Raw genomic sequence first — 27418 nt, 5'->3', positions numbered from 1 at the left:
GGTTTCTGGACCTGAACAGCATGGCTGGCCCAAGAGGGCCCTGCCATCTCCCTGCAACTGGGGCTCCTGGCAGTGACCAGGACCAGCTCCTCACTCCCTGCTACAGGCGCCCACACACTGATTTCCGCTGGGCCCACAGACCGTACAAACAGATGGGGGGCGGGGGAGCTGCGGAGGCTGCTTCTTGAGACCTAGAGTCCCAGGTCCAGGCCAGGTGGTCGCCAAGGAGCCCATCTAGCAGAGCCTGGAGCTGCGGGCCCCAGCTCTGCTCTCTCCTCAATCTGGCACCCATCCTGGACTGCAAGGAAAGCCATGTGCAAGACCAATAAGGCGTCTACTGGGGAGAAGACAGGGGCCCAACCAGAAACCCGGCACAGCCCAGGCTCCTCGACTCCACCCCTCTTGGTGGCAACTTTGCAGCTTGGAGACATAGGGGCCCTGGGGCCACTCCCCAGCCCAGGTCCCAGACAGAACAGTAGTCCCGTGCCCACAGCTCACCAGTCACAGCTTCATCTTTCTAAAGCTTTATTTATTTTACAAAAAGTATAGAATAAGTTATATCGGTAACATCTTTTTTAATTAAAATAAGTTAACGTCTCTGTACTGGAAAGCAAGGACCAAGAGCCTGGGGGTGGGGTGGGGAGGCTGGTGGGGGAAGCTCAGCCTGGGGGCGGCTAACTCGTGGAAGCCACTTCCTCCTCGTCGCTGCCATCGGGGACCGCGTCGGTCCCAAAGTAGCGGTCACCGAAGTTCCCTGGAGAAAGAAGCAGGGCCTCGTGTTGGGGTCTCAGGCTCACCCGGCCCTGAAGCACCGCTCACCCGGCCCAGGCATCCTCACCGATGCCGGGGATGATGCGGAACAGGTCGTTGACGCGCTTGTCCACCGCCGTGGTGATGATTCTCACTCGCGGGAAGGCGTAGGCCACCGAGTGAACGCCCATCTCCGCCATGAGCAGTGACAGCAGGAAGATCTTGTCCTCGGGCACATCGTGGTCCTGCGCCAAAGGGCAGGTGAATCCTGACCCAGCGCCGCCGCCCGCCCGCCCCGCTCCAGCCGCTCACCAGGAGCACCCGCACGGCCATCATGGCCGCAGCGCCCGTGGACACAGTGCAGTCCATCAGGATCACGTGGTCGTCGCTGATGTCCTTGGGTAGACGCAGATAGTGGAGCTGCGGACAACCACACGGTCAGGGCCGGCCCCAACCCAGGGCCGCACATCGGGCTCCCCGTGTCCCCCGCCCGCGTGCACCCCGGGCCCGCAGGCTCCCCCCCGCACTTCGGGCTCCCCGGTGAGCTGGTTGGTCTGGATCAGGATGGTGCCGATGCGCACGTCTTTGCACACGGCCCGCAGCGCTGGCTCCATGGTCTCGCCGGCCCGCAAAATGGACACGCCGGTGATCTGGGGGGAGGGGAGGCTGAGCGGGCTGGACCCCCACCCCACCCCACCCACCCGCGGCCCAGCCGGTACCTGCTTCCCGCCGTAGCACTTGCCCGCGTAGTCCTGCCCCTGCGGGGTCTGCACGACGCAGTCCTGCGCTCAGAGCGGGTGGGAGCCCGTGAGCATGAGGCGCGCCCCCGCCCCTGCCCCCGCCCCCGCCCGCTCCGCACCTGGAAGGGCAGGAAGGAGAGGGCGTGCTCAATGAGCAGCCGCATCAGCCTCTTGGAGTAAAAGATGAATTCATCCCGGCTGGTCTCCTTGTCCCTGCGGACCGGTCACCGGTTGGTTTAGCAAAGGGTGGGCCGCCCCGCCCCCGCCCCCGCCCCCCGAGGGCCCTCACCTGATGATGGTGTGCATGCCCCGCACCTGCGGCGTGCTCTTGAGGACACTCAGCGTCCGGGGCAGCGGGTGGCACTGGTGCGCCGAGGCCAGCGCAGCCCTGGGGACAAGCCGATTGAGGACTCAAGAAGGGGTGTCTTCTCCCGGAGCCCCATCCTCCCACTCCAGACGCCGTGTGTGGGGGCAGCTGTGGTGGGGACAGCGGGGGGGGGGGCGCCCGCTCCCTGCGGCTGGAGGGAGGGCCCCACCCCCGAGATGCCCCCGCCCCTTTAACGGCCAGGCAAAAGTTAAAGGACACAGCGGAAGGCAGAGCAGCTGACCATTAAGCAGGAGGCGAGGGGCCGCGGTGTGAGCCTCCCTCCCCGTCCAGGTCCCCTCCCTCGGAGGAAGCAGAAGGGACCGGGCAGCGAGAGGGTGCGGCCTCACTCGTGCAGATGTCTTAGCCCCCAACCCCAGGACGCCTCTCCCTGGGGGCACAGCTGCGCTTTGGGGCCAAGCCTCGCCCTGACCCTTTCCCCCAGGTGATGCGCGGCCCCCTCAGGAGAGGGGGGCAAAGCTGGCTCAGTGCGGCCCCTGCTGCCCCATGCCTGGAGGGGAGAGAGAAAGGGGGAGGGGGGAAGAGCAGAAGCAGAGGGGCGGGGGAACCTGGGGAGGGACATGGGAGGGGAAATGGAAGGGGCGGGACTGCGGGGGTAGGGTGGGGGGAGTGGGAGAATGAAGGGCCTGCGGGGAGGGGCCTGGGGGAGTGGAAGGGGAGAGGAGGGGAGCGCACAGCAGGGCAGCACCACAACCAGAGCGCACTCTGTCCTCACATATCCCAGCGCAGCTTCCTCTGCTCGCCAGGTGAAGATTAAGTTCGGGGAGGGTACAGGGCAGGAAACCCAAAGGTTTACAAAGAAAAGGAAAAGAACAAAGAGAAAAAGACCATTTAGCAGGGGAGCACAGGCGGTCCCTGTGGCCACCAGCTGGCCAGAGGAAGAGGAGAGGCAGGGGGTCAGTGGCAGGGAGACTCTCGAGCCTTTGCTGCAGTGGGCCTGGCTTGCGGTAGGGCATGAGTGCCAGCACAGTCCACACCCAGCTGCCCACCCCCCAGCCACACTTCCTGGGGCTGACCAAGGTGAGCAGCCTGTGACCACCACTTCCTTGGCTGACCAGAGAAGGGAAAATGTAGCTGGCTGTGTTTAGGTGTTTTTTCGAGTTTGAAACCCTGGAAACTTTTTTTGCTCAGACAAAGGCTTTCCGAGGACCTGACGTGACACGACTGGCAGGTGCCCTGGTCTGGTGAGAGCTGAGCAGACTCATGCAAGGGCAGGAAGCTGGAGGGCGTGACCAGCCCTGGAGGCATTTCCAATGCAGACCCTTCAGTGTGACCTGGGGGCCTTCCTGCCAGGTGGCTCAGCCTGGCGCGTCCTGGCTCCACAGACAGCCTGGACAGAGGGCAGGTCACAGTGTGACCACTGTGTGGGGACAGGTGCTCCACGTGCTCTCATGCGCAGGATGGAGACGCAGCCCAGGCCCGCCCAGAGCTCCTCCTGGCTCTCTGTGCCTTGGCTCCAGGGCCAGGGTGGGTAGGCGGCCAGGGGGCTGGGGCCTCAGCACTACCTGGGGGAGTCAGACTTGCCCCCTCTGCTTGGGCAGAGGAGGTGTAGATCCAGGCCCTCTGGCTGCTGAGGGACAGGCATGTGGCCACCGCCTTGGGGGCCCAGCAGTGCTGGCTCAGAATGGCTGTGCCCTCTGGGGCTAGACCCCACGCCACCAGCCTCCACTTGCGGAGGAGCCTCCAGAGAGGCCTGGCCAGCCTAGGTCAGGGCTGTGTGACCTTGGGCAAGTTCCTTAACCTCCCTGTGCCTTAGTTCCCTTGCCTGCCGGCAAAGGCAGGCAGAAGCAGTGTGGGGGCCACCACCCCACCCCTTCTGTGCCTGGGGCAGGGCTGCCACATGGGTGGGCGCGGTGGGAGAGGACCCTCCTGCTGCCCGGGTGACAGTCCAGACTCCGAGCTCCCGGGGATGTTGGAAATGCCTCCGTCTGTGCAGCCCGGTGTGGGGAGTCTTACCTGACACTGAGCTCACGCTGCGGCGGCAACACAGGGAGACACAAGGGAACGGGCGGCGTGTCAGTGAGGGTGGCACTGCTCACCTCGCAGTCACCGGTGGGCACAGCCTGGTGCTGCCGTGCGCCTCGGCCTGCCAGGCCACCCCCACCCAGGAATGGGCACCCACAGCCCCACGGAGGAAGAAGGCAGCTCTGTCTGGCTCTGACCTGGACACCCTCTGGGCTGGGTACCCCACGATGATGGTGGGGAGGGCCTTTGGCCAGCCTAGGGTTTGTGACCTCAGGTCAGGGCATCCATCCTAGGGTGCTTGGGACGTGGGACTCAGCACCAAAACCCACCAGCCCCCAAAAGGTTGGGAGGTACAGGAGTGCACTCTTCCTGGCAAGGCCCACTCAGGCTGGGAGCACCAGGAAGCAACTCTGCGCCCCATACTTTCTCAGGGAACCCACTGTCTCCAGCCAGCACACAGGGCTGGGGGTTGAGGGGCTCACTGAGCAGGCCCGGGATGCCAGAGGGCCGGCACACAGCAGGGGACAGTAATGCGTGGGGGCTGCACGAGCAGGTGGCTGTGGGCGGTGGCAGCAGGGGGTGGGGCGTGGGGCTGGGGCAGGCTGCAGGGACCCTGGCCTGGCCGGCTCACCTCCTCCAGCTGGCTGTGCACGTGCTGCACGATCAGGTCGATGGCCACTGTGTTCCCACTGCCTGGGGCGGGGCGGGTGGGAGGGGATGCAGGTGGGAGGGTGACGTGGGCAGCACACCCCTGTCTGTCCCCCCGCCCCAACGACAGGCGGGACTGCAGGCTCACCCCGGGGCACAACGATGTCGGCCACACGCATGGTGGGCTGGATGTACTGGTCAAAGGCGGGCTTGACAAACTTGTTGTACTGCTTGATGACACCCTCGATGTCCCGGCCCCGCTCGCTGATGTCCCGGCGTAGCCGCCGCACGAGGCGGATGTCCGAGTCCGTGTCGACAAAGATCTTCATGTCCAGGAGCTGGGCGGGGAGAGTGAGTCGCTGAGTGGGGCTGGCACAGAGGGACTCTAAGGCCCTGCCAGCAGAAGGGCCCACGTGGGCAACCTGGGAACCAGCTTCTGCAGAGACCTCTGGTCTGTGTGCTGAGTCGGGAGCAAATCAGACGCATGGGGCACCTTGTGGGTCTGGCTGGTGGCGTGTGTGGGTGTGCGAGGGCATGTACATGTGTGTGGGGGGTGCTGTCTGCCAGAAGCTTCAGCCCGTGGATGCTGGCTGCTGAGGCGCAAGGGGGCTGGCACTGTGATCCATGTGCTCATTCGCAGAAGCTTTTGCACGCACCAGGACGCTGGGGGCTTGTTCCCTCCCCACCACACCCCACACCGAGTTCTCGGGGCTTGGTGAGTTCAGGGTCTGGCCCCACACTCAGCACACAGCAGGGGACCCCTGAGGGGCCATGGGGGCACTGGGCGGCCAGGTGCTGCTCTTTGTGGGACAGCGGGGTTCCCTGGGCCTGAGCCCAAACTCACTGGCTCAGAAGGACCACAAGGAACAAGGACAAGTGTGTGGCTGGCCGTGAGCACAGGCCTCCCTCACAGGCCTCAGAAGGAGTGGGAGAGGGCACCACCCCCAGAGTGGCCTGGTGAGAAGGACGAGGCTGTGTCACACCTGGACCAGCTGCCTGGAGCCGCCCAGGGGTCAGGAGTGCCTTGTGCCAACAGTGCAGACACGGGAAGCCACCTCCCTTCCAAACAAGAGCACACACGTGCACTCACACCCACCAGCCCCAAGCCGCTGGGACCTCGGTAACTGCGTGGACCCCAGGGAATGTCAGAGAAACATCAATGTGAAGGGGATGAGCAAGGGCCACCCAGGGCTCACACCCAAATCCGGGAGGTGAGCCCTCCTCGGCCGCCTCACCCCTGGCCAGGGCGTTTCTGTTTTCTCCATGGGAGTGGCAGGCCCACCTAGTCTGCTCCCCCTGATGGCCAGTCCTCACCTAACACCCAGTGACCGCACCACAGGGACAGGACAGTGCCGGTGACCAGGCAACATGGGGACAGGGTGAGAGGCCGGGGGCTGCCTGGTCCGCGCCCCATGATGGCCAGTCCTTACCCAACACCCAGTGACCACACACACCACGGGGACAGGGCAGGTGACCAGGCAACATGGGGACAGGGTGAGTGGCCAGGGCCTGCCTGGAGGAGACAATTGAAGGCGAGTCCCCTAGGACAGGCAGGGAGCGAGCAGGGGTAGGCGTTCCCAGAAGGAAGGTGTGGCCTGGAGCCCCGCCCTCACCTCCAGCAGTGTCTTATCAGCAAAGGCCATGATGCCCTCGAAGATGATGACGTTTGCACCGTAGAGTGTTTTCTGCAAAGGCACGGTGGAGTTGCTTGTGCTGCCTGTGTGTCCAGGCAGCCCAGAGGCCCCCCTCCGCTGGCCCCACGCAGCCTGAGCCCCCAGGGCCTACCCAGTCCTTCTTCCGGCTGTGGGTGGTGAAGTCGTAGATGGGCACCTTGACGCTTTTGCCCTGCTTCAGCTTCTTGAGAGTGGAGACGATGAGGTCGAAGTCGAAGGCGTCTGGGTGGTCGAAGTTGAAGTTGTTGTGGGCAGCCTGCTCCTGCTGCTGCTTGGTGAGCACCTGTTGGCAAGAGAAGGAACTGCGGGCTGGGTTGCCCGCTGGGCAGGGGCAGGAGCTCCAGGCCCTCCTGGGATGGCGGCCTGCACCTGCAGGGGGCGCTTCTCACCTTGTAGAAGGAGTCCATGGACAGCAAGACCACCCAGGGCACATCCAGGGCCTCGATGATCATTCTGGCCACGGTGGTCTTCCCGGAGGCACTGCCGCCTCCCAGGCCTGCGGGGAGGAGCGGAGAGACCCTGAGGGGAGCGGCGCGTCGTCGGCCTCCCAGATGGTCCCAGTGGTGCCTACCACCCGCCACACTGCCTCTGCCTGCGGGGACAGGACAGCCCTCCCCAACTGAGACGCCAGCTTCCCGCCCCCTCCCCAGGCCTGATACCCAACTGAGAAGCCCAAGGCAGCGCAGGTCAGAGGAAACGCGGGCCCAGGCGTCCCACGGGGGTGCCGCCTGACCTACCCCACTTGGGGGCAGTGGGGCAGGCGGTGGCCTCAGCCCGCCCCTCCCGCCTGCCAGCTGTGCTCACCGATGGCGAAGGCCTCCTTGGACTGCGTGCCATGTTCGTTGTACCAGGGTGGCCGCCCTGCCGTGTAGATGGTGCGCTTGCTGGTGCGTAGCAGGGGCGGCTCAGATTTGCACTGGCTGGTGGTGCGCTTCCGGGGCGAGCGCCCGGCTCCCACAGGAGGGAGGAGCCTGTCCAAGGATTCAGCATTGCTGTTGCAGAGGAGGAAGACACGCTTGCCTCGGCCCAGGGCCAGCAGCCCCCCGCCACCCTGTACCAGGCCCAGTGTGGCCGGTCTATGTGGTACGCCCCCCACGCAGGCGCATGGGCATGGCCTAGGCAGGGGGGCTCAACTGGGGGGCACACGAAACCCTCCTGCAGCCCATTCACAGGGCTCATGGCCTCAAACAGTCACTGCCCACACAAGTTCAGAGTGACAGCAGACAACAACAGGGGGACGGGAGAGTGCCATCCCAGGCCACACTCCTGCTTCTACGTGGACTGGGTGTCTGCCGGGCTGGGCAGGGCCCCGTCCCTCCAGGAGACGAGAGGTGGGCACGCCAAGGACAGTCAAGACCCCATCAAGGATTGTGTCTCTCCTAGGACACTCTCTGGGCAACCCTCTCGTTTTGTAAGATCCCACCTGCCGCCCTGCAAGGCAGATGGGGCGAGGGGCTCCCAGAAAGAAGTTGCTGATAGGAGAGCTGAGCGGGGAAGCAGCCTGGACGGATGCAGCAGGGAGGCCCTGGGCTGGGAGCTCCGTGGGGAAGCCATTGCTTCTAGCCCCCAGCATCCCACAAACTCCAGGAAGAAGGGCGGAGGCCCCCAAAGGCGAAAGGTAGAAAACGCAAGGGGGAAAGGCAGGGATGCCATGAGGCCCTGCTGCTGCCCCAGCCACGTCCCTCGTTACTTGTGCTGAGCTGACATGCTGACGTCTCCATCGGTTTAGACCCCCAAGGGGAACGGGCCCAAGGCCTCAAACTCCGACAGGGACAGCTTCTGGGGAGACTCAGCTGAGTTGAGTGGCCTGGCCAGGAGGTAGCATCTGCCCAGTGCCTGCTCAGAGTCTATGCTGAGACACTCAGACGCAGAGCCCGGTGTACAGGTGGCCACAGGGACAGGCTTTGGCAGAAGCATTTCCGGTCACTGCCTAAGAGAGATTGGACTGGCCACAGTGTCACCTTGCAGACCTGCCCGAGGCTCCAAGGCCGGTCATGGCCCACCACAGCGGCAGACTGTCCAGGCAGAGTGCCCAGCAGGAGGCAAGAAAGCGCAAGGAAGACGCTGGGGCACCGGACGACTCCTTGTAGGACGCTTCCTGCAGCCCCACCTGTCCACCCACGGTCTGGAATCCCACCATGCTCAGAATACAGGCAGGGAAACCTGAGGACGTGGCCATAGAAGGTGTCCTCGAAGTATGGTTAGGTGAGAAAGCAAACTGCTGCAAGATATGATCCCGTTTCTATAAAACCAACAAATGACAAGTGTCACCTGCATGCACCTGCATGTAAATGCGTGAGCAAAGAAAAAGCTACAAGTGGATGTGCCAGGATTGCCTTGGGCACCAAGATTTGGAACAGGGACTTGTGCCACATTTGAATGTTTTATGAGCACATGCTCCTTTGTTACCAAAACCCCAAACAAGTCATGGTCTGTGTTTGAAGCTTGCTGTGCTGCTGTCACCACACTGCCAGGGCAGGGGGTGCTGGGAACCTGGCCTCAGGCACAGGCCCCAGCAAGGGCTTGCTTGCCCAGGGCCATGACAAGTGCCTTCCTGCTCTGGGGTGGCCTGAGCATCTCCAGCTTGGGAATGCTGCTACTTCTAGCTGTGTGATCCTCCCACGGCACCCGGTGTTGCCGAGAACTAAGAGGATGGTGTCTGTGTGCACTTGTGGGGTGGCGGGGAGGAGGCCGGTGGAAGGAATTAGCTGAGGCCTAACACGTGACAGACAGGTCCCATCAGCAGGTCTCGAGGGCCCAGAAGATGACGCCGGCACCAGCGTAAGCAGCAGGAGAGCCCCCTATCGTATCTGACAGGACACATGCAGTGCCATCCTGGGGGACAGAGAAGCCGGGGCTGCTGGCTGCTGCTGCTCCTCTGTCGTCAGCGCAGCACGGAGCGAGCCCCGGGAATAATTAGCCAGTCTGCGCACTCAGCGTCCTCTGCAGCTCTGGAGACGGTAACGCGTTGCGGAGCTGGGCACAAACAACACAGCAGGGCACCAAGACGACCAGGCGGTGACAGCGAGCATGTGGGGGACTCAGCCCGGCACAGACGAACCGCCCTAGGGGTGCTGCTCGCATTCCTACTCAGCCGAGCAGGAGACAGATGAAGAGCACAAGCTGTGGTGTCTCCAGGCCCCAGACAGAGGCCAGTGCTGGCTGCTCCCCCGGACCCCCTCATCCATCAACAGTGAGCATACAGCCCCTGGGGCTCACAAGCAGGCTGCCCTCCCGGAGAAGACAAATGGCCCATAGCTGGGGAGAGTGGAGCTGGCCCTGCAGCAGCATGGGAGCCCTGAGGGGCCCTGGAGGCCACAGTGGGCAGAGAACCAAGCTGGGGCTGGCTCCTCCTCTCTGAGCCTTCTACTCAGGGAGGAAACTCCAACACAGAAAACCTGACCTGCAGAGGAGCAGGCCTGTCACCCCAATGAGCATGCCCTTGTGCACTGGTGCGGAGCACGCTCATGCACATGCACAGCTAGGACTGCCCGGCGGGACTGCGTGAGACAGCGAGGGCTGGTGTGCCCCTGCTTCTCACGCCAGTCTGGTGGCCTGGCCTCTCCAGGGGGGCCTTCAGGTCCCTATTTGTGAGTGTCCCTCATCCTACTGAGGTAATGACGACCACCACCACGGACCCATGGACGACTTCTGAGGCTTGTGCTGCTGACAGCCTGGGGCAGACACCTTCTCAGGGAAGAGTGCCCTTATGACGGGAAGAGTCAAAAGTAGGCCAGAGATGACTCGGCCAGAAACCCGCCCCACCTCGGGCTTATGATGGGCCCGAACAGCGTCAGGCAGGTCTGCAGCCAAGCCCAGCTCCACTGCCTTCTTCAAAGCCGTCTCTCCCTGGGAGCCAGGGACAAAGCTTCACTGTGCCCTCAGACAAGCCTCACTCCACTTTCCAACAGGAGGAACTCAAGAGATGAGCAAGTCGCACAAAAGACCTCATTTCCCTGTTCACAGATGAACAGGATGCTTCTGGCTACAGAGACAAAAGGTAACTTCAACTCAAAGGATTATGAGCCACAATTGACACAGACCAGCCTATAACCAACAGCTCCAAGCAAAACCAGCGCCTGCGGGTGGTGGGCCCTGCCTGGCCCCCCAGGAGCACCTGCCCCGGCTGTTTGCTTCCCAATGTCCACGAGACACAAAGCACAGGGCCGCGAACGGCCGGGACACAGCTCAGGCAGGTGTCCCCACCACAGCTGCGGGAGACAACAGGCCTGCTACTCACCTGCCTTCCGCTCTGAGGGCCCAGCACCCTGAGATCCTGATGCCAGGGTAAGCTGGGGGGCTGCTCATGGCTGGGACACGGGAGGCACCAGGACGACAGGGCGATCCCAGGTGTGTGCATAGGCATCACCCCACTACCTCTTAGACCCACAGTGGCCTCCCAGGTCAGCTCAGGAGCCACCTAAACTGCCCCTCCATGTGTGAGCGGACAGGAGCTGAGAAGCTCCGAGGTGGGGCCCGACCCCTGGCTGGCAGAAGCTGCCCACTGGGAGGCCCCAGGAGCCCCTGTGCCTAAGGAACAGCACTCCCCGCCGGCCTGAGGCCCAGGCCACAGGCATAAGAGGATCACCCAGCTGGGGGCTGTGCGCTCGGCTGATATTAATAGCACTGACCCTGCTAAAGAGAACAGCCTCGCGTGGCCCGGGCAGACCTCAGGCCAGCCCTCGGGTGTGAGCTGCCCCCCTCCTGCACACAGGCTGGCACACTGCTGGCCCAGGGCTTGCTAAGGACGACTGTACCCCTCCCAGAACACACGGGAAAAAGTTCCAGACTCCCCAGCCTGCCTGGGGCTGCAGAGCCACCTCCCGCCCCCGTTTCGGAGTAGGACAGGGAAATTTGAGGTGTCTCTTGGACAAGCCGAGCTGAATGTCAGTGCTGAGCTGGGCATCCCATTCCTGGCCCCAAAAAGCCTCCTAGAGGCATAAACAAACCTGAAACTCTACCCTCCTGAGGCATCCCAGAATAACTGCCTGCCCTGCCCCCTCCATGGGTAGGCTCCAGCTCATTCCCCAAGGCTACGCAGTGCTCAGCTTTCAACCAGGGGACACAGCCACTCTCCACCCTGGCAGCAGGAGAAGAGCAGGTTCAGCCCCACCCCCAGCAACATTGGGTTGTCATCTTTACCCAAGCTTGTAAAGGGATTTGTGTCCATAGATCCCCAGCCAATTCATTGCGTATACCAGCTTTCTTGTCGACCTGGCTTCCAACATCGAAACAGCTGGCAGGGGCTCAGGGAAGAAAAATTTCCACACGGGGTTCACACACCTGAAGGGGGGCCACTCTTGGGAGCTGCCTCATGGGCAGGCTCTTCTGGCTGCCCAGGGAAAATAGGTGTTTCTGGCCCCACTCCACAGGCACCTGGAGACAGGACTGACCTGTCTGTCTTTGCCCACAGGAGCTTCTCCCTCCTGACTCCCTGTCTGGGTAGATGGGCAGGGGCCGGCCCATGCTCTGGGAAGCTGGAGCTGTCCTGGGCAGGGCTGCAGAGTTGGGGCATGCAGCTCCAGGGCCTCCACTTGGGCCTGAAACCCCATCTAGGTTCATGAAAGTTTGCCGGGCGAGTGAGTAAAATAAGGCCAGAAGGGAGGGAGGAGATGGTCCACTGGGGTTGGGCCCCAGGGATCCCCAACTGGCTCAGAGCAGATGGAGAACTGGGGTGCTGGAGGGCTGCAGCCCTAAAGGGGCTGAAACAGGCTCCAGGGACTTGTACTACTCCCACCCCTCCCCCGGAAAGCCCTCCTTCCTGCTGCTTTGGGGGGGGGGTCTGACAACCCCTTTCCACCTGGACCCACCAGGAGACAGACTGAAGGGCGTGTTGTTATCACCACAAGGTGATCATTCGTCCGCCGGCATGCCCAGGGCCAAGGGAGTCTGAGGTCCCTGTCCTCACGGGGCTGACCCTCTACGGGGCAAGCAGACAAGAAACAGCAGCAAGGTGGACAGACCACACTGATGCGTCCACAAGGATGTGGAAGAGGTCTCTCTGGTCAGGGAGAGCCTTGGCACAGGGGCACCTGCATATACCCTTGGATAGCAGCCAGCGCCAGCTCTGGGGCCCTCAGGGGGCAGGGGTGGGGTGTGTGTGTGTGTGCAGGGACTTCGGGGCATGAGCTTGAGGAACAGCGCATAGGGGGCCTCAGGGAACCAGCATCAGGTAATGATGTGCAAGAGATTTCCCAGTGAAGTCCAGGGGCGGTTCAAGGGCAGACCCCGTGGGCCTCTGGAGGAGTGCTGTGGTCTACACTTACTGCCCACGGGTCCTGGGTCCCCTCCTCTGTCCACTGGGGACCATGCTCCAAGGAGGGGATGACCTCTGCCTCCCCAGGCACCATAAGGGGCACCCGTGCCCACTGCATGGCCTGTGTAAGGGACAGGGCCCAGAAAGCAGCTGCCACCAATCTGTGTCTTCAAAAATTACTTTCCTTAAGAGCTTATCTGGCCTTGCCCTCTTTGATCTTGGGCTAAATCAAAGATTCTTTGGAACTAATAGATGCCACAGACTCAGGTCCTATTAGACCCTGTCACTCTATGGCAGCCTCCTAGTCACTGTTTGCTGGGAGGGTGTGAGCCTGGAAGGACACAAGACACTCCTTCAGGGCCAAGGCAGCCTCTTCCTGCCCCGCAGCTCCTGGAGAACAGATGTCACTGCAAGGCACCCCTCACCCCAGTTCCTCTCCCTGCTAATTAAGCAGCTCCAGCGGCAGCATCCAGGCCGTCCTGGAGGAGTCCAGGCGCACAGCATTTCTACCTCTGAGATCCCAGCGGCAAGGCACCCAGACTGGAAGGATGGTTTCCCTTAGTCCCGGGGCCTGCGGCCATCCCTGAGGCTTCCCCAATGGGACACGCAGACCCGGAAGTGAGGAGCCAGTCCTCAAGTGCTGGGAGCCGGCCCTGAGCACTGCTAGCCACCGCCCCCTGGCGGCCCTGGTCCCAGAGGCGCCGAGCAGGAGCCGGTTTTCTCTAGGCCATTTCCGTCTCTCAAGCCCGGGTAACAAAACGGCTCCTCCCCCGCGGCATCCGCACAACTTCCCCTCTTGCAAAGCCCCCACAGAGCCACGAAGGTCCCAACACCGGGCGGGGCAGTCGGAAGGCACCATGCACCACCCAACCCTCAGAATCACAACCCCTGGCCTCTCGGGTGGGGCAGGGGCAGGGCTGAATCCGCGCTGATTCTGCAACAAATTGACCACCTCGGAGCGGCAGGCGGGCACACACTCGGTGCCCGCGGGCCTGTCCACGCGGGACAGAAACTAGGGTCAGCCCTAGGGTGCAGGGCCCGCTCCCTCGGGCCTCCGCCTCGGCGCCCAGCGAGCTGCGGTGTGGGCGCCGCGCCTCCCCCTCCCTGGCTGAGCGGAGGAGCGGTGCCCGGGCCCCAGGGACCCGCCCGCCGCGGCCGGACCCCAGCTAGTCCAGGCCCAGCCGGTCGCGGCCCCGTGCCCGGGCCAGCGCCCCGGAGGGCGGGCTAGGCGGGGCGCCGGCTCACGCGAGCCCTCCCCGGCAGACGGCACGGCGCGCCGCGCCTACCGGTCCTCGCACGCGATCCCGCTCTTCTCCGCCGGCCGGTCTGGCCCGTCTGCGGCCCCGGGGGACGACGGGGGTGAGCGGGGGGCGGCAGAGGCCGGGGGCGCCGCCATGGAGCTCCGAGGCCGCTCAGCGGGGCCGGCGCGCGCGGGCCACCGGAAGGGCCTCCGCGCCGCACGCGCCGCCGGGAGCTGTGGTTCGGGGCCGCGCACCGCCCGCCCGCCCGCTGGAGCGCCCCCAGCGGACTACAAGTCCCACAAGGCCGTGCGGCCCGGCATGCCCCGGGCCCGCGCGGGCATCGTCCGCGTGGGAAGGGATTCACTCCGCGCTCCACCACAAACTTAGCCGCACAATACCTCTGGAAAAAAATCAATAAACATTTATTTGATACAGTCATTTTTAATACATACAGTTGATGGCCCGCCCCCACGCCACTCGAGTCCGGGGGACGGGGACGAGGACCGGGGACAGATGGTCACGAGGCCGGCAGGGCCCGAGCTCACCGTCAAACATCTTGCAAATAAACACTTTGTAGATAGAATATATAAGTATATATATGAATACAAGTGATAGCTGGAGCCTCTCTTTCAAAATGCACTTATGTACGGAAAACTGACATTAGAAAACCCAAACCAAGAAACCCCAAGTACAGGACGTGTGGCTACCAGGCTAGAGGTGCTGGCCTCCCCAGCCCCAGGCCTCCAGGACAAGCCGCCTGGGGCCCACCCCGTGGGGACACATGGGGACAGCCCTCCCCTCCGCAGATCAGGGTGCACCCGTTCTCTCCCTTCTGAAACAGAGGGAAAGGAGGGGGCTACGGCTGGGAGGGCCACTGGTCACACCAGGAGACACCCTCATCTGCCTTTGCATGAGCAAATAAAGTGCATCCTTTTTTTGTGTGAAGTGTCAGCCCCTTGAGTCGGCCCTTTCCTGTTCTCAGGGCAAGGGGGGTGGGCTGGGCCAGAGGTAGATCTTCAGAAAGGGACCCGGCATTGTGCCCTGGGCTTGGGTTTCTGGCAGGGTTCACACCCATCACACCTGGGGGGTCTGCCACTCCGGTCCCTCTCACTGAAGGTGTCAGTCAAGGCCAGGTGGTTACCTGGCTGCATTCCTGCCAGAGTGGGAGGTGGGCAGATCCCGCTGAGCTGCTCAAGGCTCTACCCTCTTTGGAGGAGGGCTCTGCAGACCACCTTCCCACTGCCACTCACCAGCCAGCAGGAGGGAAGCAGGGAGGGGGGGGTCCAACCCAACAGCCACTTTTGGCATCAGCCCCCCTGCCCACTTCAAAGACAAAAAAAGGAGGTTAAAGTGCTAAACATCAAGTTATCCAGGACCCCCCTCTTCCCACACACCTAGGTGGACTTCGGGGGGGGTGACCTGGAAATTCACCCCCCAGCAAAAACCAGCCCCCCACTCCCCAAGGGCCAAGTACCTGAGAGGCCAGGGCAGGCAGCCATCCCCAGCAGAGGTGCTGAGGTCCAACCTCCTCGAGCCATTGGTGACAAGGACAAAGTGCACCTGGGGCTCCTGCCAGTGCCTGATCGCCCTCCCCTCCAGAGGCTGCCCCTGCAGCAGCTGCCTGACCCCACCTCCACATCCACCAGCTGTACACCATAGTGATAACCAGGAACACGAGAAAGCCAGCCCTCCTGCCCCAAAGCCCTGCCCATGCTGCCCTCCTTGACCTTTGACACTGGATCACACACATCTGCCCAGGCCTCCACCCTTCCATCAGATCAAGGTGTGTGTGAGTGGGAGAAGCGCACATCTCCACACCAGAGCTGCCCAGGGTCAGGAAAAAGGAAAAAGCTGGAGACAGGCACCGTGGCGACCCAGCTCCAAAGCTCCCTTGGAACCTGCCTCCCTACTGCGGGCCAAGAGAGCCAAGCCCAGCTTGGAGCCCCTCCTCTCCAGGGGCTGCATGAGGACAGGAGCTGGGGGCAGAGGGGTGCCCAGTCAGCACTGCCTCCCTGAGCAGGGGAGGGACTCCAGCCTAGCCCCCAGGTCCACCGTCGCACCAGGAAACCCTTAGCACCAAAATGTCAGATTGTTGAGTTTTTGTATAAAAAACAGAATTAAAAAAAAGGTTGTTACTTGTCACAGCAACAAGACTGGCATCCACTACACACACACGGGCAAATATCAAAATTCACATCATCCAGGATCGGCAAGGCCGAGCCCTCAGCCCCCCCTACCCCCAGTGGGAAACAGCCTCTGTCCAAACCCAGTGGCTCTGAGGTTGCCCCTCCCTGCAATGCCTCAGTTGGAAGGCAGGGTCAAGGGCGTGGTGCCTCCTGCGGGTGCCCTGGACTCCAGTGTGACCACTGCCCAATCTGCAAACCTAGCCATCCTCAAAGACCCAAAGGGAACCACAACAGGGCCCCAGAGCTTCCACTACCCTACTGTGACCTTGGCCAAGCCCCTTCCCTGGCCTTCAGCTCTTGTATCAAAAGACCCCACAACCAGAAACGAAGTGGCAGGTAAAAAACAGGGGAAGGGAGCCTCCCATGGGAGCTTGGCCATGTGCCAACCCAGCAGACAGAAGGCTGCTTCCTGCAGTGGTCACTCTTCAGAGCCAGGCCCATTCTGCCCAACTCCCCACCCCATGTGCCCACGGGCCCCCAGTCAACCCCAGAGCCCAGACTGGCCCATCCCTAACCCATCAGGCTGCCCAGACCTAGGCCAGCAGCGTTAGCAAAGCTGGAGACCGGAGGCAGAGCATCCTCCATGAGGCCGCTCACCCCACGGGCTGGCAGCCATGCCCCTGGGCCTTGAACCCCTGCTTTGCAGCCCTGCAGGTGGGAGAAGCAGAGCCCCTCTCTTGCCCCAAGCAGGGAGCACCACTGGGGATGGTGGAGAGCCCCCCGTTAGCAAGGCCGCCTCTCCCCACCAAAACAGACACGGGCCAGTGGGGCAAGGCCCAAGCACAGCAGGGGCAGCACAGGCGGGGAGGGTGGGCCTGGAGAGGTAGAGAACAGAAGCTGCGGAGCCAGAGGCGGGAGGGTCAGGGAAGTCAGGGAGGATGGACTGTCAGGTGGGCATGGCAGCGGTCAGACTCAGGGTCTGCCCTGGGAGGTAGCTGGGGATGCTGGGGTTCCAGTGTCAGGTAGAGGCGAGGCTGCTCAGGTGCCCTCATCAGCCCAGAACCACGGGTCACCAGGGATCCCCGAGCCTTGGGCCTGAGGAAGCAGATGGGGAACAGAGCTCACACGGCAAGGGCCAGAAAGCCATCTGCCTGCTGCGCACTGCCCCCATGGCACTGAGGCCCCAGCCACTGACCCTCCTCCTGGGCCCCAGACTCCACCAGACCCGTGAACGTCCGTCCCTCCAGGCTATTGCACTTCTGCTGCTGTCACCATCCCTCCCCAAAGAGCCCCTGTGCAGGTGTGCCCTGTGGAAGCCTGCACAAGGGAAGGGCCACCTTCAGGGAGGGGAGAGGGGCTGGCTACCCCTACTGGACAGATGAATAGGCAGGGGTGGGGGATGGAGAACTACAGAGCAGGAGGTCCTGGAACTAGCTACCCTCACCCTGGACAGAGGGGGCTTGGTGGCCAGCGTGGGGACTGGGCCCCACCATCTGCCAGCCACCATGCTCACTTCTCAGGTGCTCTGCCGGCTCCCACCTTCCGGCCAGTGGAGCCCCGGGCCCCCTTGTCTCTGCCTCCCGGGGGCCAGTCGTCCCGGCGGGGAGGCATCTTAGGTGCAGGCTCCTCGGGGGGCCGCTCCTTGGGCTTGCGGCCCCGCTTCTTCCCGCCTGCCAGGCTCTTCTCCTCCTTCTTGGGCGCCAGCGAATCCTGGCTCCTGTGTTTGGGAGGCGGGTCTGCTGAAGTCCGGAACCAATTCTGGGGAAACAAGAGCAGCAATAGACTCTGGGCTAGAAGGACGCTGAGCCCCAGGGCCAGCAGGCCACTGCGCAGAGGTGGCTATCTGTCAGGGCACCCTCCCAAGGGGGCGGCTCCTGCTCAGGGTGCCCGGGGCGGGGGGCACCCAGCTTCTCGGGTCTTTCAGGAAAGCTGGAAGCCACTTTGAAGAGAAATTGCCAGATTTCTCAATGTTGGCCACTCACTCAAACAAATGCCACATGAGCCATCACCCCCACCAGCTCTGCCTGGCCCAATCCCCTCCATGGGGCCAGCCCGTCTAGCCGCTGGCCCAGTGGGTCTCTCTCACACCGGGTCTGTCCCCGCCCCACCTCCGCGTGGGTCTTGAGGATGTGGTACTTGACGCCGCTCTCGGAGCTGAACTCCTTCGGACACAGCAAGCAGCAGTACTTCCCCACCAGGTGGTCTCCCTGCAAGACATGGGCAATGGGCAGCCTAGCCTCTGGAGATTGGACTCCACTCCCCACCCTTGGAGGATCTGAAACACCCAGATCCAGCCAGGAGCCCCCTGTGTAGCTACAGGGTCAGGGGCAGCCACAGCTTATCTGGATGGATGCCCAACAGGTGGGCTCCAGGGACCCACGAGGCCACTCGGTGGCAGGACCACCGAGTCGCCCCCACTGCGAAGGGGTGAGGGCTGAGGGGAGGGTGGGAAGAGGCAGGCACCCCGGGGAAAGGGGTGCAGCCCTTTGCCGAAGGACTCTCACCCCAAGCCCCAGTCAATGTGCTCACTTGTACCCGCACAGACGAGGAGCCCCCATGGACAGGACAACTCGGGACTGACTGACTCGTGACTAAGGCTGGGGGACAGCAAAGTGTCCTGGGCTGGGTTGCCATTGGGCACTGGCCAGTCGCTGGGCTCATAGAGGTAGGGGCGGGTTGCACACTCAATGTGTGGGGATCCCTGGAGGGTAGCTGGGAACACTGGGCGCCCATCCACCATGGAGGAGAGCTGGGGGACTCACCTTGCTGCAGCTGGCGAGGTGGGCCTTGAGGCCGGACACACTGGAGTAGATGGCTTCGCAGCACTGGAGGCAGGAGGCAACCATGGGGGAGGGCCTCCTGGCCAGTGCCCCCACACAAATGTATACCCCTTGCCCCAACCTGGGGGATCTGGGGCCTCTCTGTGGCAAGTGGGGGGGCCTGACCCCAGGAGTCTTGGGGTGTGGGCGGGCTGGGCCTCTAGGGCTGAGGTTGAGGCCTCTCTGCTAACAGCGTTCTGTCTGAGGACCCTGCAGGGACCCAGGGATCAGAGGCTGGTCACTTGGAGGGCTCCCACCCAGGGCCACACCTGGGCTCTCTGTCCCTGAGTCCCCGTGCCCGCCGCACCAGCCTGCCCCAGCTCACATCATTGGGACAGTTGACATGGCCTTTCTCCTTTACTTCATTCTTCCACGCCTCCAGCAGCTGGGGGTTGAGCGTGGGGAGGCCTGGCCGAGTGTAGTTGAGCTGTGAAAACAGGCAGGCCCCAGAGTGAGCCCGTTGGGCCTGGGTAATGGGGACCACTAGGTGGCTGGGCCAGAAGTGACCCCAGACACCCACAGCTGTTCTAAAAAGGCCCTCAACTGTGCCCTCCACAGACAGAAGAGTTGAATCTTGGGAGGTCAGCAGACAAACCAGGTCATAAGGGACCCCAAGCTGAGGCATATCCTGCTCAGAGACCAGGAGGCTGGGGGCTCTGGGGCAGGCAGCTCACCCGTGCGGTCTCAGGTACCAGGTCGTCCTTCATCCGCCGCTTGGTCCAGTCTCGGGCTAGTTCATCTTCTGCAATCTCTTGCAGGTGGAACACAGCAACCTGGGCCGACGTGCGGCGGATGCGGCCACTGGGGGTCCGCTCGACACCTAACAGATCCTCAGCCTCAGAAGGCTTGTCCTCAGGGTCCTCGGGGGGCTGCAGGGCAGGGAGACCAGGGTGAGCAATAAAAGCCACATGGCACACAGGTGCGGGGACCCAGGGGCATGTGCCATGGGTAAGGAACACACAAGCAACGCATTAGGGACACAGAGGCCCAGAGGCCCAGGCTCACTCCCTGCAACACACGTGGCCCACAGGGAGGGAAGGAAAAGCACGTGCAGCAGGCAGACACGCGTGCTTGGTGTCCGAGGTGCAGGAAGACCCAGGCTGCAGGCTGCTCACTGGGGCTGTGTGCTCCGAGCGCATGTGGTAGTCGTGGCCGGCCTTGGAGCGGTAGGTCTTGCCACAGTGGGTGCAGGGGAAGGAGGGGCTGTCCACCTCACAGGGTGGCTTCCCACAGCGTCGCTGGTGGTACTGGTAGCCCATGAGGCTGGAGAAGGCGGCCCCGCAGCCCTAGGGGTCAAGGGTCAGGTAAGTGCCAGCAAGAGGCTGTGCCCCATCCCACATTGTGCCCCACACCCACGCCACCCACTGACCTCCTGGGGGCAGCGCAGCCTCCCCATCTGCTTCAGCACCTTGCGTAGCCGCTCCCGCTCCTCCTGCTCACTCCCCTCCGAGGCCTCGGCGTCAGAGGGCTGGGGGGCAGGCCCGGCCTCAGTGCCCCAACCACCACAGGGCCCCTGCCCCTGCCCCGGGGTTGGGGCCACAGACGTCCAAGGGTAGGCATGGGAACCACTAAGCTCTGCCACGGTGTGGTAATGAAAGGTCAGCGGTCAGGGCTAGGCGGTGGGGTGGGGTGGGGAGTGACGGAGGGGGAGGCCAGCGGTCAGGGCTGGCGGTGGGGCAGGGTAGAGTGGGGAGCGATGGAGCGGGAAGCCAGTGGCCAGCAGCCAGCTGTCAGGGCTGGATGATGCCTTGGTGCTGTGCTCAGCCATGGTGTGGTAGTTGAGGCCAGCAGTCAGGGCTGGGTGGTGGGGTGGGGTGGGGAGTGATGGAGGGGGAGGCCAGCAGTCAGCGGTCAGGGTTGGTGGTGGGGTGGGGTGGGGAGTGATGGAAGGGGAGGCCAGCGGTCAGCGGTCAGGGTTGGCGGTGGGGCGGGGTGGGGAGTGATGGAGGGAGAGGCCAGCGGTCAGCGGTCAGGGCTGGGCGGTGGGGTGGGGAGTGATGGAGGGGGAGGCCAGCGGTCAGCGGTCAGGGCTGGGCGGTGGGGTGGGGAGTGATGGAGGGGGAGGCCAGCGGTCAGCAGCCAGCGGGTCAGCGGCCAGAGCTGGACGGTACCTTGGTGCTGTGTTCAGCCATGGTGTGGTAGTTGAGGCCAGCCTTGGACTTGAACTGCTTCCGGCAGTGCTGGCACTTGAGCGCGTCCTGCAGCTACAGACGTAGCCCCACCTGTGAGAAGCTGGCCCTGGGGCGCCTCCCCTCCAGGGACCCCCGGGGGCAGCCTTACCTTCTGACACACCTCCATGTGCTTCTTGAGCCCCACGAGGGTCTTTCGGGTAACCACGTTGCAGGTGGGGCAGACAGCCTCCCCCCGTTCATGGATGGCCCGCTGCCACTGCTCCTCAGGGCCACCTGTGGGGCAGGGCCGGGGCCTCAGGGCCTGGCAGGGGCTCCCGGACACCCTGGACACCAAGCACAGAACCCAGGGTCCACACTCAGCCCCCTATCCCTGCGGTCCAGGATCTGCCCCACAATTGAGACCTGGCCTGGGCCCCGCCACATGGCAGCCCCCACCTGGGGCTGGGTGGGCCACGGGGGCCGGCACCTCCTTGCTGACAGTGCTAGTGGGCGCCGGCACCTTCTTCCGCACGTCTTCCGGGCCAGGCCCCTCCTGCTTCTTAGTGCGGTGAACCCGGGATTTGTCCTCTGCCTTGGCCAGGCCTGTGTGCACACGCGGGGTGGGGCGGGTGTGGGCACACACGTGCACGCGCCCAGCCCCGCAGGTGCCTGGCCGGCCGGGACCTCACCTTTGAGTCCAAAGGTCCCTGAGATGGACGGCTGCTCCCCCGTAAACTTCTTGGGTGTTTTCTGTTTCCTTCCTGACTCGGGGGAGAGAAAACGATGGCCAAGGTTCTGGTCAAATAACCATCAGGAGACCAGACCGACCAGCCGCTACCCCCCGCTCTCGTCTTACTGTGCTTCGTGCGCTCCATGCTCTCCTCAGGCGGAGACCCAGGGCCTGCAGCCTTCGGCGCCTCCTTGCCTCCCAAGGGCCCACTGCCCAGGGAAAGGGGGCCGCCACTGCGGTCTGTGCTCAGCTGGAAGGCTGAGCCCTGGCCTGTGGTGGACGGGCCGCACTCCCCATTCTCCGGCCTCGCCTGCTTGGGCAGGACAGGGCAGGCATCCAGGCTGTCCGCAGCCCTGCAGGGAGTGGGGAGGTGAGGGGCAGGGGGCCCACTTTGAGCCCTGTCCCCACAGGCTGCGGCCGGGGAGCACCCCAACCCCACCCAGCAGGAGCCCCGTACCTTTTCTTACCACTGCTCCTCCCCGCCGCACGAGGAGTTTTGCTCTCAGGCTTGGTCAGCAGCACCATTTTGCAGGGTGGTGTGTGTCTGCCAATGGCAATGGGCCTGCTGACCGTCACCGGCTTACTGACCACAATGGGCCTGCTGACCGTCACCGGCTTTGTGACTGGCACAGGTTTTGTAACTGTCACAAGCTTTGTCATTGGCACTGGTTTGTTGACGGTCACCGGTTTGGTGACTGGCACGGGTTTGGTGACCGGCACTGGCTTGTTAACCGTCACTGGCTTAGCGACCGGCACAGCCTTGGTGACCGGGACAGGCCTGCTGACCGTCACTGGCTTGGCGACCGGCACAGGCCTGCTGACCGTCACTGGCTTGGCGACCGGCACAGGCCTGCTGACCGTCACTGGCTTGCTGATGCCAATGGGTTTACTGACACCCACGGGTTTGCCAACAGTGACAGGTTTGCTCACTCCAATGGGCTTGCTGACCCCGACGGGCCGGCTGATGGTGACTGGCCGGCTGACTGGTCCAGGCTTGGGGGCAGGCAGGGGTCGGTCCATGTGGTTCCAAATCCGGTGCTTCTCAAGCTGGGTCTTAGAGGTGAATGCAGCCTCGCAGAAGGGGCAGGGAAAGGTCAGCCTTTCTGAGATGGCACCCTGGGTGGAGAGAGCAGGTGTGGGATGGGCTACCCGGGCCCCTGCCCAGACACACCCCAAGCTGACAGCTGTGACAGGGTGGGCCCCAGGCCCCCTCTCCACTGACTCACAGCCCCTTACCCCTTGGCACCGCTGGTAATGGTACTTGAGCCCGTAGATGCTGGGGAACTCCAGCCAGCACCCCGAGTTTGGACACTTCACCCTTGAGTGTGCCTTGAATTCATCTTTCCACTGGTTCATCAGGGAGAGCTAGGCGTGGAAAAGACCGGGCTGCTGAGCCCTCAGCCACCTAGACCTCTGCCAACCCGGGCCCCAGATTCAGCACCCTCCCTGGGCCTGGAGGGCAGACAAGCTGCAGAAGCCCTTCGACATCAGGACCAAGGCAAGATTCAGGCCACCCCAACCAGCAATGGTGTACCACACCTATCCTAGGAGCCCCGCAAACGTGCTCCACTAGGCCCCAGGCCACATCCTGAAGACCTAAAGCATGGAGTGGCCTGCTAACACAGGCTGAGGGCTTGGTGATAGAGGTGTGGAGGGCAAGCAAAGGCAGGGCAGTGGCCATGACAGGCAGACCCCAGCAGGAGTCCCACCCCAGTCCTCAGGGAGCTCACGGGAATGTCTCGGAGGGCCTGGTTTTCAGCTTTCGGACGTCCCTTTTTCTTCCCTTCTGTCCTGTCGCTGGCCGGACTTCCCGGGTCAAAGCAGAGTGGGGCCTGGCTGGGCACCGTCTGCCCGCCCCTGACCACCGGCATCCCTGAAGCACAGGAACCGGCAAGGCTCAGAGGCTGTGCTCCCTGCAGCCCTGCCTGCCACCCAGGGGGCTGGTCAGGCCTGGAGTGAGCCTTGCTTCCCCAACACTGAGGCACGGCAGGCAGAAGGCTGTGGTCAGCCTAGGACAAGAATCCAAGGCTCTGGGCTGCCCCCACCCTGGGAAGGCTCTTAGGAGCCCAGGCGGCCTGGCTGGGCACTCAGGAGATGGATGTCCGGGCAGGTGGCCCGCACCCAGCACTGGCTGCCCCTGACTGCCTGCACTTGATCTTCACCTGACCCCTCTTACCCAGCTTCGGTGGGTCATGCAGCACGGGAAGTCGGACCTCGTTCCGGCCGCCATCCTTCCCAGGTCCACTCTTGCTGGACCCTGGGAGCCGGCGGCCTCCTCCAACACAGAAGGGATCGGCCATCTCTGCAGAGCAAGTGGACAGACCTGTGAGGCCCACCAGGCCTGACTGAGGACTTGCAATAAGCTGCCCTTGAGCCCCGCCCCCAGATGGGCCCACTCTGGCACAGGGAAGGGGAGCCTGCTCACCTGTGCTTTTGGCCACAGGGAAAGCAGGTGATGGGGGACTCCTGGTTTAGGTGAGGGGCTGCCCAGACGAGGTCGCCCCAGATGACCGACCAGACACAATCAGTTTGGAAGGATCTAACCCTGCCCTGAGACCCTCACCAGCTCTGAAGGGCCCCGTCTGTCCCCAGACACACATTCCCAGAGAGCACTGATCCTGGGCTGGCCCCAGGAGGGGCGGTGTGCTGGGGAAGAAGGAGGCCAACAACACCCCTCCCGGAGGCCAATTATGACACCAGGATGGCTGCTGGCTCACAGGCTGCCCTGGCTTGGCACCTCGGGATACCTTCCTCCACAGCCCCATCCAGACCCAAGGCAATGCCACCCTATCGGGGCAGGTGCCCCTGGCTCCTTCTCCCCAGGACACAGATGGAACACGGCCAAGGTGGGCGCTGACGCCCCTAGCCTACTCACCAACTGCACACGCACCTCTGGGAGGCAGACCTGGTTCTGGTCCCCATGCCAGCCGAGCCACCCTTACCTGACCCTCTTCTCGGTCTTGTCTCCAACTGGAGCCCCTCCACCCAGACGAAGGCCTCCTGCTGGGCCCCTCAGCCACCCTCCATCTGGCTGACCTCCTCCTCACCTCCACCCTCAGGAGCTTCTCTGCCCCCCATCTACAGGCCCACCAGCACCACTCCAGAGACCACTGGCCACAGGCAACACCCTGCTGCCTGAGGCTGGGCCTCCGTGGCCTATTCTGCTGGGGGACCCCACACCCTGAGAGCTGGGAGGACTCTGAGCTCGCCCTGTTGGGTCCTCCCACAGGTACACCCAAGGCCACAGAAAAGGGAGAGTGGTTCTGTAGGCAGGTGACCCTCCCCTGGTAGTTTTCAAGTTAGATCAGAGAAGATGTGTTGAGACTGCGGGGCCTAGGAGTGTCCAGAGACTCATCTGAGCAGGCTGAGGCCAGAGTTCAGGACAGTCACTGCCCTTTGCCAAGGGGGTGCCCATATCCTGGGCCTGGGGGTAGGTATGGGTCCAGATGGATCTAAACAAACTTCTCTGGAAGCCCTCACACTGTAACTTCCAAAGCAGACATGCCAACATCAGTCACCCCAGCCTCGTGATGACCCCAGCAGCCTGGGATGCGGGTGCCTGCTAAGCACCCCTTTCCAGTCTTTCCCCAGCTTGGGTGGAAAATTCAGAGCTGGGGCGCCGGGGGCCAGGGCTGGCCTAGAAGGCAGAGACCCTCCTTCTATCCAAGGCCTGTGACTCGCGCACCAGGAGGAAAAAGGGCTTCCACCCTCCCAGAGGGCCCAGCAGCCTCGCAGAGGTGGGACCCTCGTGGGGGACAGGGGGAGCCGTGCTGACCGCAGGCGACGCTGACAGCGGGACCTCGGCCAAGGCCGCTGGGCCCGGGACCCCGGCCCGGGCCCGGGAGCGCGGATGAGGCCGGCCAGGGGACGCACACCTGGAGGCTGGCCTCGCCACCCACCTGTCACCTGCGGCCGGGGTGCGGGCCCGGCCTGGCCCCGGAAGGGCCGCTCGCGGCGCCTGGGGGGGGGCCCGAAGGCAGTGAACCAAAATGGCGACTTTTTCTGGAGAAGGAGGAGGCGGGAGCGCGGCGCCGGCGCGGGGGGTCCGGGCGCGGCGGGGCGGCGGGCGGGGCTCGGGGCCCGGCCCCCGGCCGCGCGCGGGGTCAGGGGCGCGGGCGCGGCGGGCTCGGGGCGGCTCCGGGGTCGCGGCCCGGGCGCGGCCGGGCGCTTACCTGCGGCGCCCAGCGGGCTGGGGCCGGGCGGGGGCCGGGCCGGGCGGGCCGGGGCGCGGGGCGCGGGGGCCGGGCGGCGCAGGCTGCGCGCCGCGCTGCGCACATGCGCGCTCCCGCCCCTCCCACCTTTGACAGTTTTACTGTGAGGGGGAGGGGGCGAACTCTCGCGGTATTCCCGCCGCCGCTCCGCGACGGGGAGGGACGGGTCGGTGGGGGGAGGGGGCCCAGCGGGCCGGCCCGTTCGCCCGGTCCCGGGTCGGTCTCCTCCGTCGCCCGGCTCCAGTGCAAAGCGGCCAGTTATGCCGCCCGTAGGGCGGGAGGCGTTTTTCGGGCAGTGGGGTAAACTGAGGCATCGTAGGAGCCCTGGGTACTGCCCCAAGCCCAGTGCGAAGGGATTGAAGCTACCTGATGGCTGTACCCCGACCCTCAACTCCTGGGCCCTGGGGGCCTTGGGCCTGCAGAGCAGGATGCGGCCTCTCTTGCAGCTGGCCGTGTGGCCACCCTCAGGGGATCGCCTGGCTCCTGGCAGTGCCGGGGCAGTTTGAGACCATGGTCTTTATTGGGGTTACTGACCGTTGGACCAGCCTCTGTCTGCTTTGGGGGTGGGGTCCTAGACCAGCGGCCGGTGCCTTGCTCCTCCGTGCTCCAGAACCCAGCCCTTGGCAGGGACGCTGGTATCAGGTCTGCCGGTGATGGGGCACCAACGCTGCCGGGACTTGGGATTAATGATGCAGAGGAGGGAGTGCTGGTTGGGAAACAAGGTGCACCTCCCTCCCACCTCCCTTCCCCACCCCACCCCTGCACTCCCCTCCACCCCCTCTGTCCACCCTGGAGCAGACTGGGCTGCACTGCTTGAGGGCACAAAAGGTGTGGGCAGATTTGGGGTCCGCCTCTCCTCACAGGGACCTTTGGGATCTGCTTCTATCGAGGCCAGCACAAAGTGCTCACGCAGAGGCAGAGGCAGGGTGGGGCCCTCTGTGGAGGGGTCAGTCGGTCAGTCCTTCCCGTGGAAGTCAGAGCCAGAGAGAGGCCTGTCTGACCCCAGGAGGAAGAGGCATGTCCTTCCCTTGTTGACTGTGCCTACTCTGGGGACAGCACAGGCCCGATTTCTGGAGAGTCAATAGTGTGCCCTGAGGTCCACCCAAGCTTTCCCCATGTAAGTCTGCATGTCCACGTGTGTGTCTGAGTGACCACGTGTTTCAGGCAGTGTCCTGTTTGGGTGTCACAGTGTCAGGGTATGTCTGTGTGTGCTGCAGTAAGTGAGAAGGATGCCCGTCTGTATGTCAGTGTCCAGGTGGCTGGACACAGGGTGTGGGGATGTCTGGGTTTCAGCAGCTGGTGTCCAGGCTGCAGCGTGTCTGGATGTCAGGGCGTCATGTGACATTGTGTGTCTGTATGGGGTGTGCTGTGCCCCATGTGTTTCTGTGTGTTAGGGGTCAGTGTGTGTCTGGGACACTGTGTTGGAGGGTGTTGTGGGTCTGGTTGCTGGTGTCATTGTGTGTTAATGTGTATGTCCAGACTGCAGTGGTCGATTTATGCCTCTGTGTTACTATTTGTGTGTCTGGTTGCTGTGTGGGCACATATGTCAGGGCATGTGCTGTGACCTGTGTGTGTCTCACATCAGGATGTTGTCCTGTGGGGGGCTGAATGGAGGCGCCCAAAAGATAGCCACATGAAACCCCTGGAGCCTGGGAATGGGGCCTTATTTAGAAAAAGGTGTCATTAAGTTAGGGTCTTGAGATGAAGAGCTCATCCTGGATTATCCAGGTGGCCCCTAAATCCAGTGACAGGTGTCCTTGTCA

General features: G+C 63.5%; 2 protein-coding genes across 10 annotated transcripts; both read right to left on the bottom strand.

Annotated features, from left to right (window-relative positions):
- Positions 1-508: 508 nt before the first annotated feature.
- UCKL1 (uridine-cytidine kinase 1 like 1) lies at positions 509-13865 on the bottom strand. 5 transcript variants are annotated; one of them, XM_087444941.1, is made up of 15 exons: positions 13704-13865; positions 6966-7153; positions 6551-6657; positions 6274-6444; positions 6102-6173; positions 4637-4826; positions 4472-4533; positions 3832-3848; positions 1780-1878; positions 1610-1703; positions 1470-1532; positions 1278-1400; positions 1063-1170; positions 839-995; positions 509-754 (listed from the first exon to the last, which is right to left on the bottom strand). In XM_087444941.1, exons 1-15 carry the CDS (start codon positions 13811-13813, stop codon positions 675-677), a joined length of 1641 nt encoding a protein of 546 aa, XP_087301067.1. In that variant the 5' UTR covers positions 13814-13865; the 3' UTR covers positions 509-674. The 5 variants fall into 5 exon arrangements, with proteins under 5 accessions (XP_087301067.1, XP_087301066.1, XP_087301068.1 ...); XM_087444940.1 differs by lacking the exon at positions 3832-3848 and adding an exon at positions 2591-2610; XM_087444942.1 differs by lacking the exon at positions 3832-3848 and adding an exon at positions 2591-2610 and having other exon boundaries at positions 1470-1517.
- A 194-nt stretch (positions 13866-14059) lies between these two features.
- Positions 14060-25681, bottom strand: ZNF512B (zinc finger protein 512B). 5 transcript variants are annotated; one of them, XM_087444936.1, is made up of 17 exons: positions 25617-25681; positions 23621-23746; positions 23175-23317; positions 22681-22809; positions 21902-22560; positions 21571-21797; positions 21404-21475; positions 21171-21317; positions 20884-21008; positions 20715-20807; positions 19973-20071; positions 19719-19889; positions 19278-19472; positions 18929-19030; positions 18547-18609; positions 17893-17991; positions 14060-17542 (listed from the first exon to the last, which is right to left on the bottom strand). In XM_087444936.1, exons 2-17 carry the CDS (start codon positions 23742-23744, stop codon positions 17294-17296), a joined length of 2697 nt encoding a protein of 898 aa, XP_087301062.1. In that variant the 5' UTR covers positions 23745-23746; positions 25617-25681; the 3' UTR covers positions 14060-17293. The 5 variants fall into 5 exon arrangements, with proteins under 5 accessions (XP_087301062.1, XP_014642749.2, XP_087301063.1 ...); XM_014787263.2 differs by lacking the exon at positions 25617-25681 and adding an exon at positions 25344-25495; XM_087444937.1 differs by lacking the exon at positions 22681-22809.
- Positions 25682-27418: the final 1737 nt, after the last annotated feature.

This window comes from Ceratotherium simum, chromosome 21, assembly GCF_057802395.1.
Source record: "Ceratotherium simum simum isolate JZ-2026a chromosome 21, ASM5780239v1, whole genome shotgun sequence".
Taxonomy (NCBI): Eukaryota; Metazoa; Chordata; class Mammalia; order Perissodactyla; family Rhinocerotidae; genus Ceratotherium; species Ceratotherium simum.
Note: the sequence above shows the minus strand (reverse complement) of the source record. Positions and strands in the feature narration are given on the sequence as shown.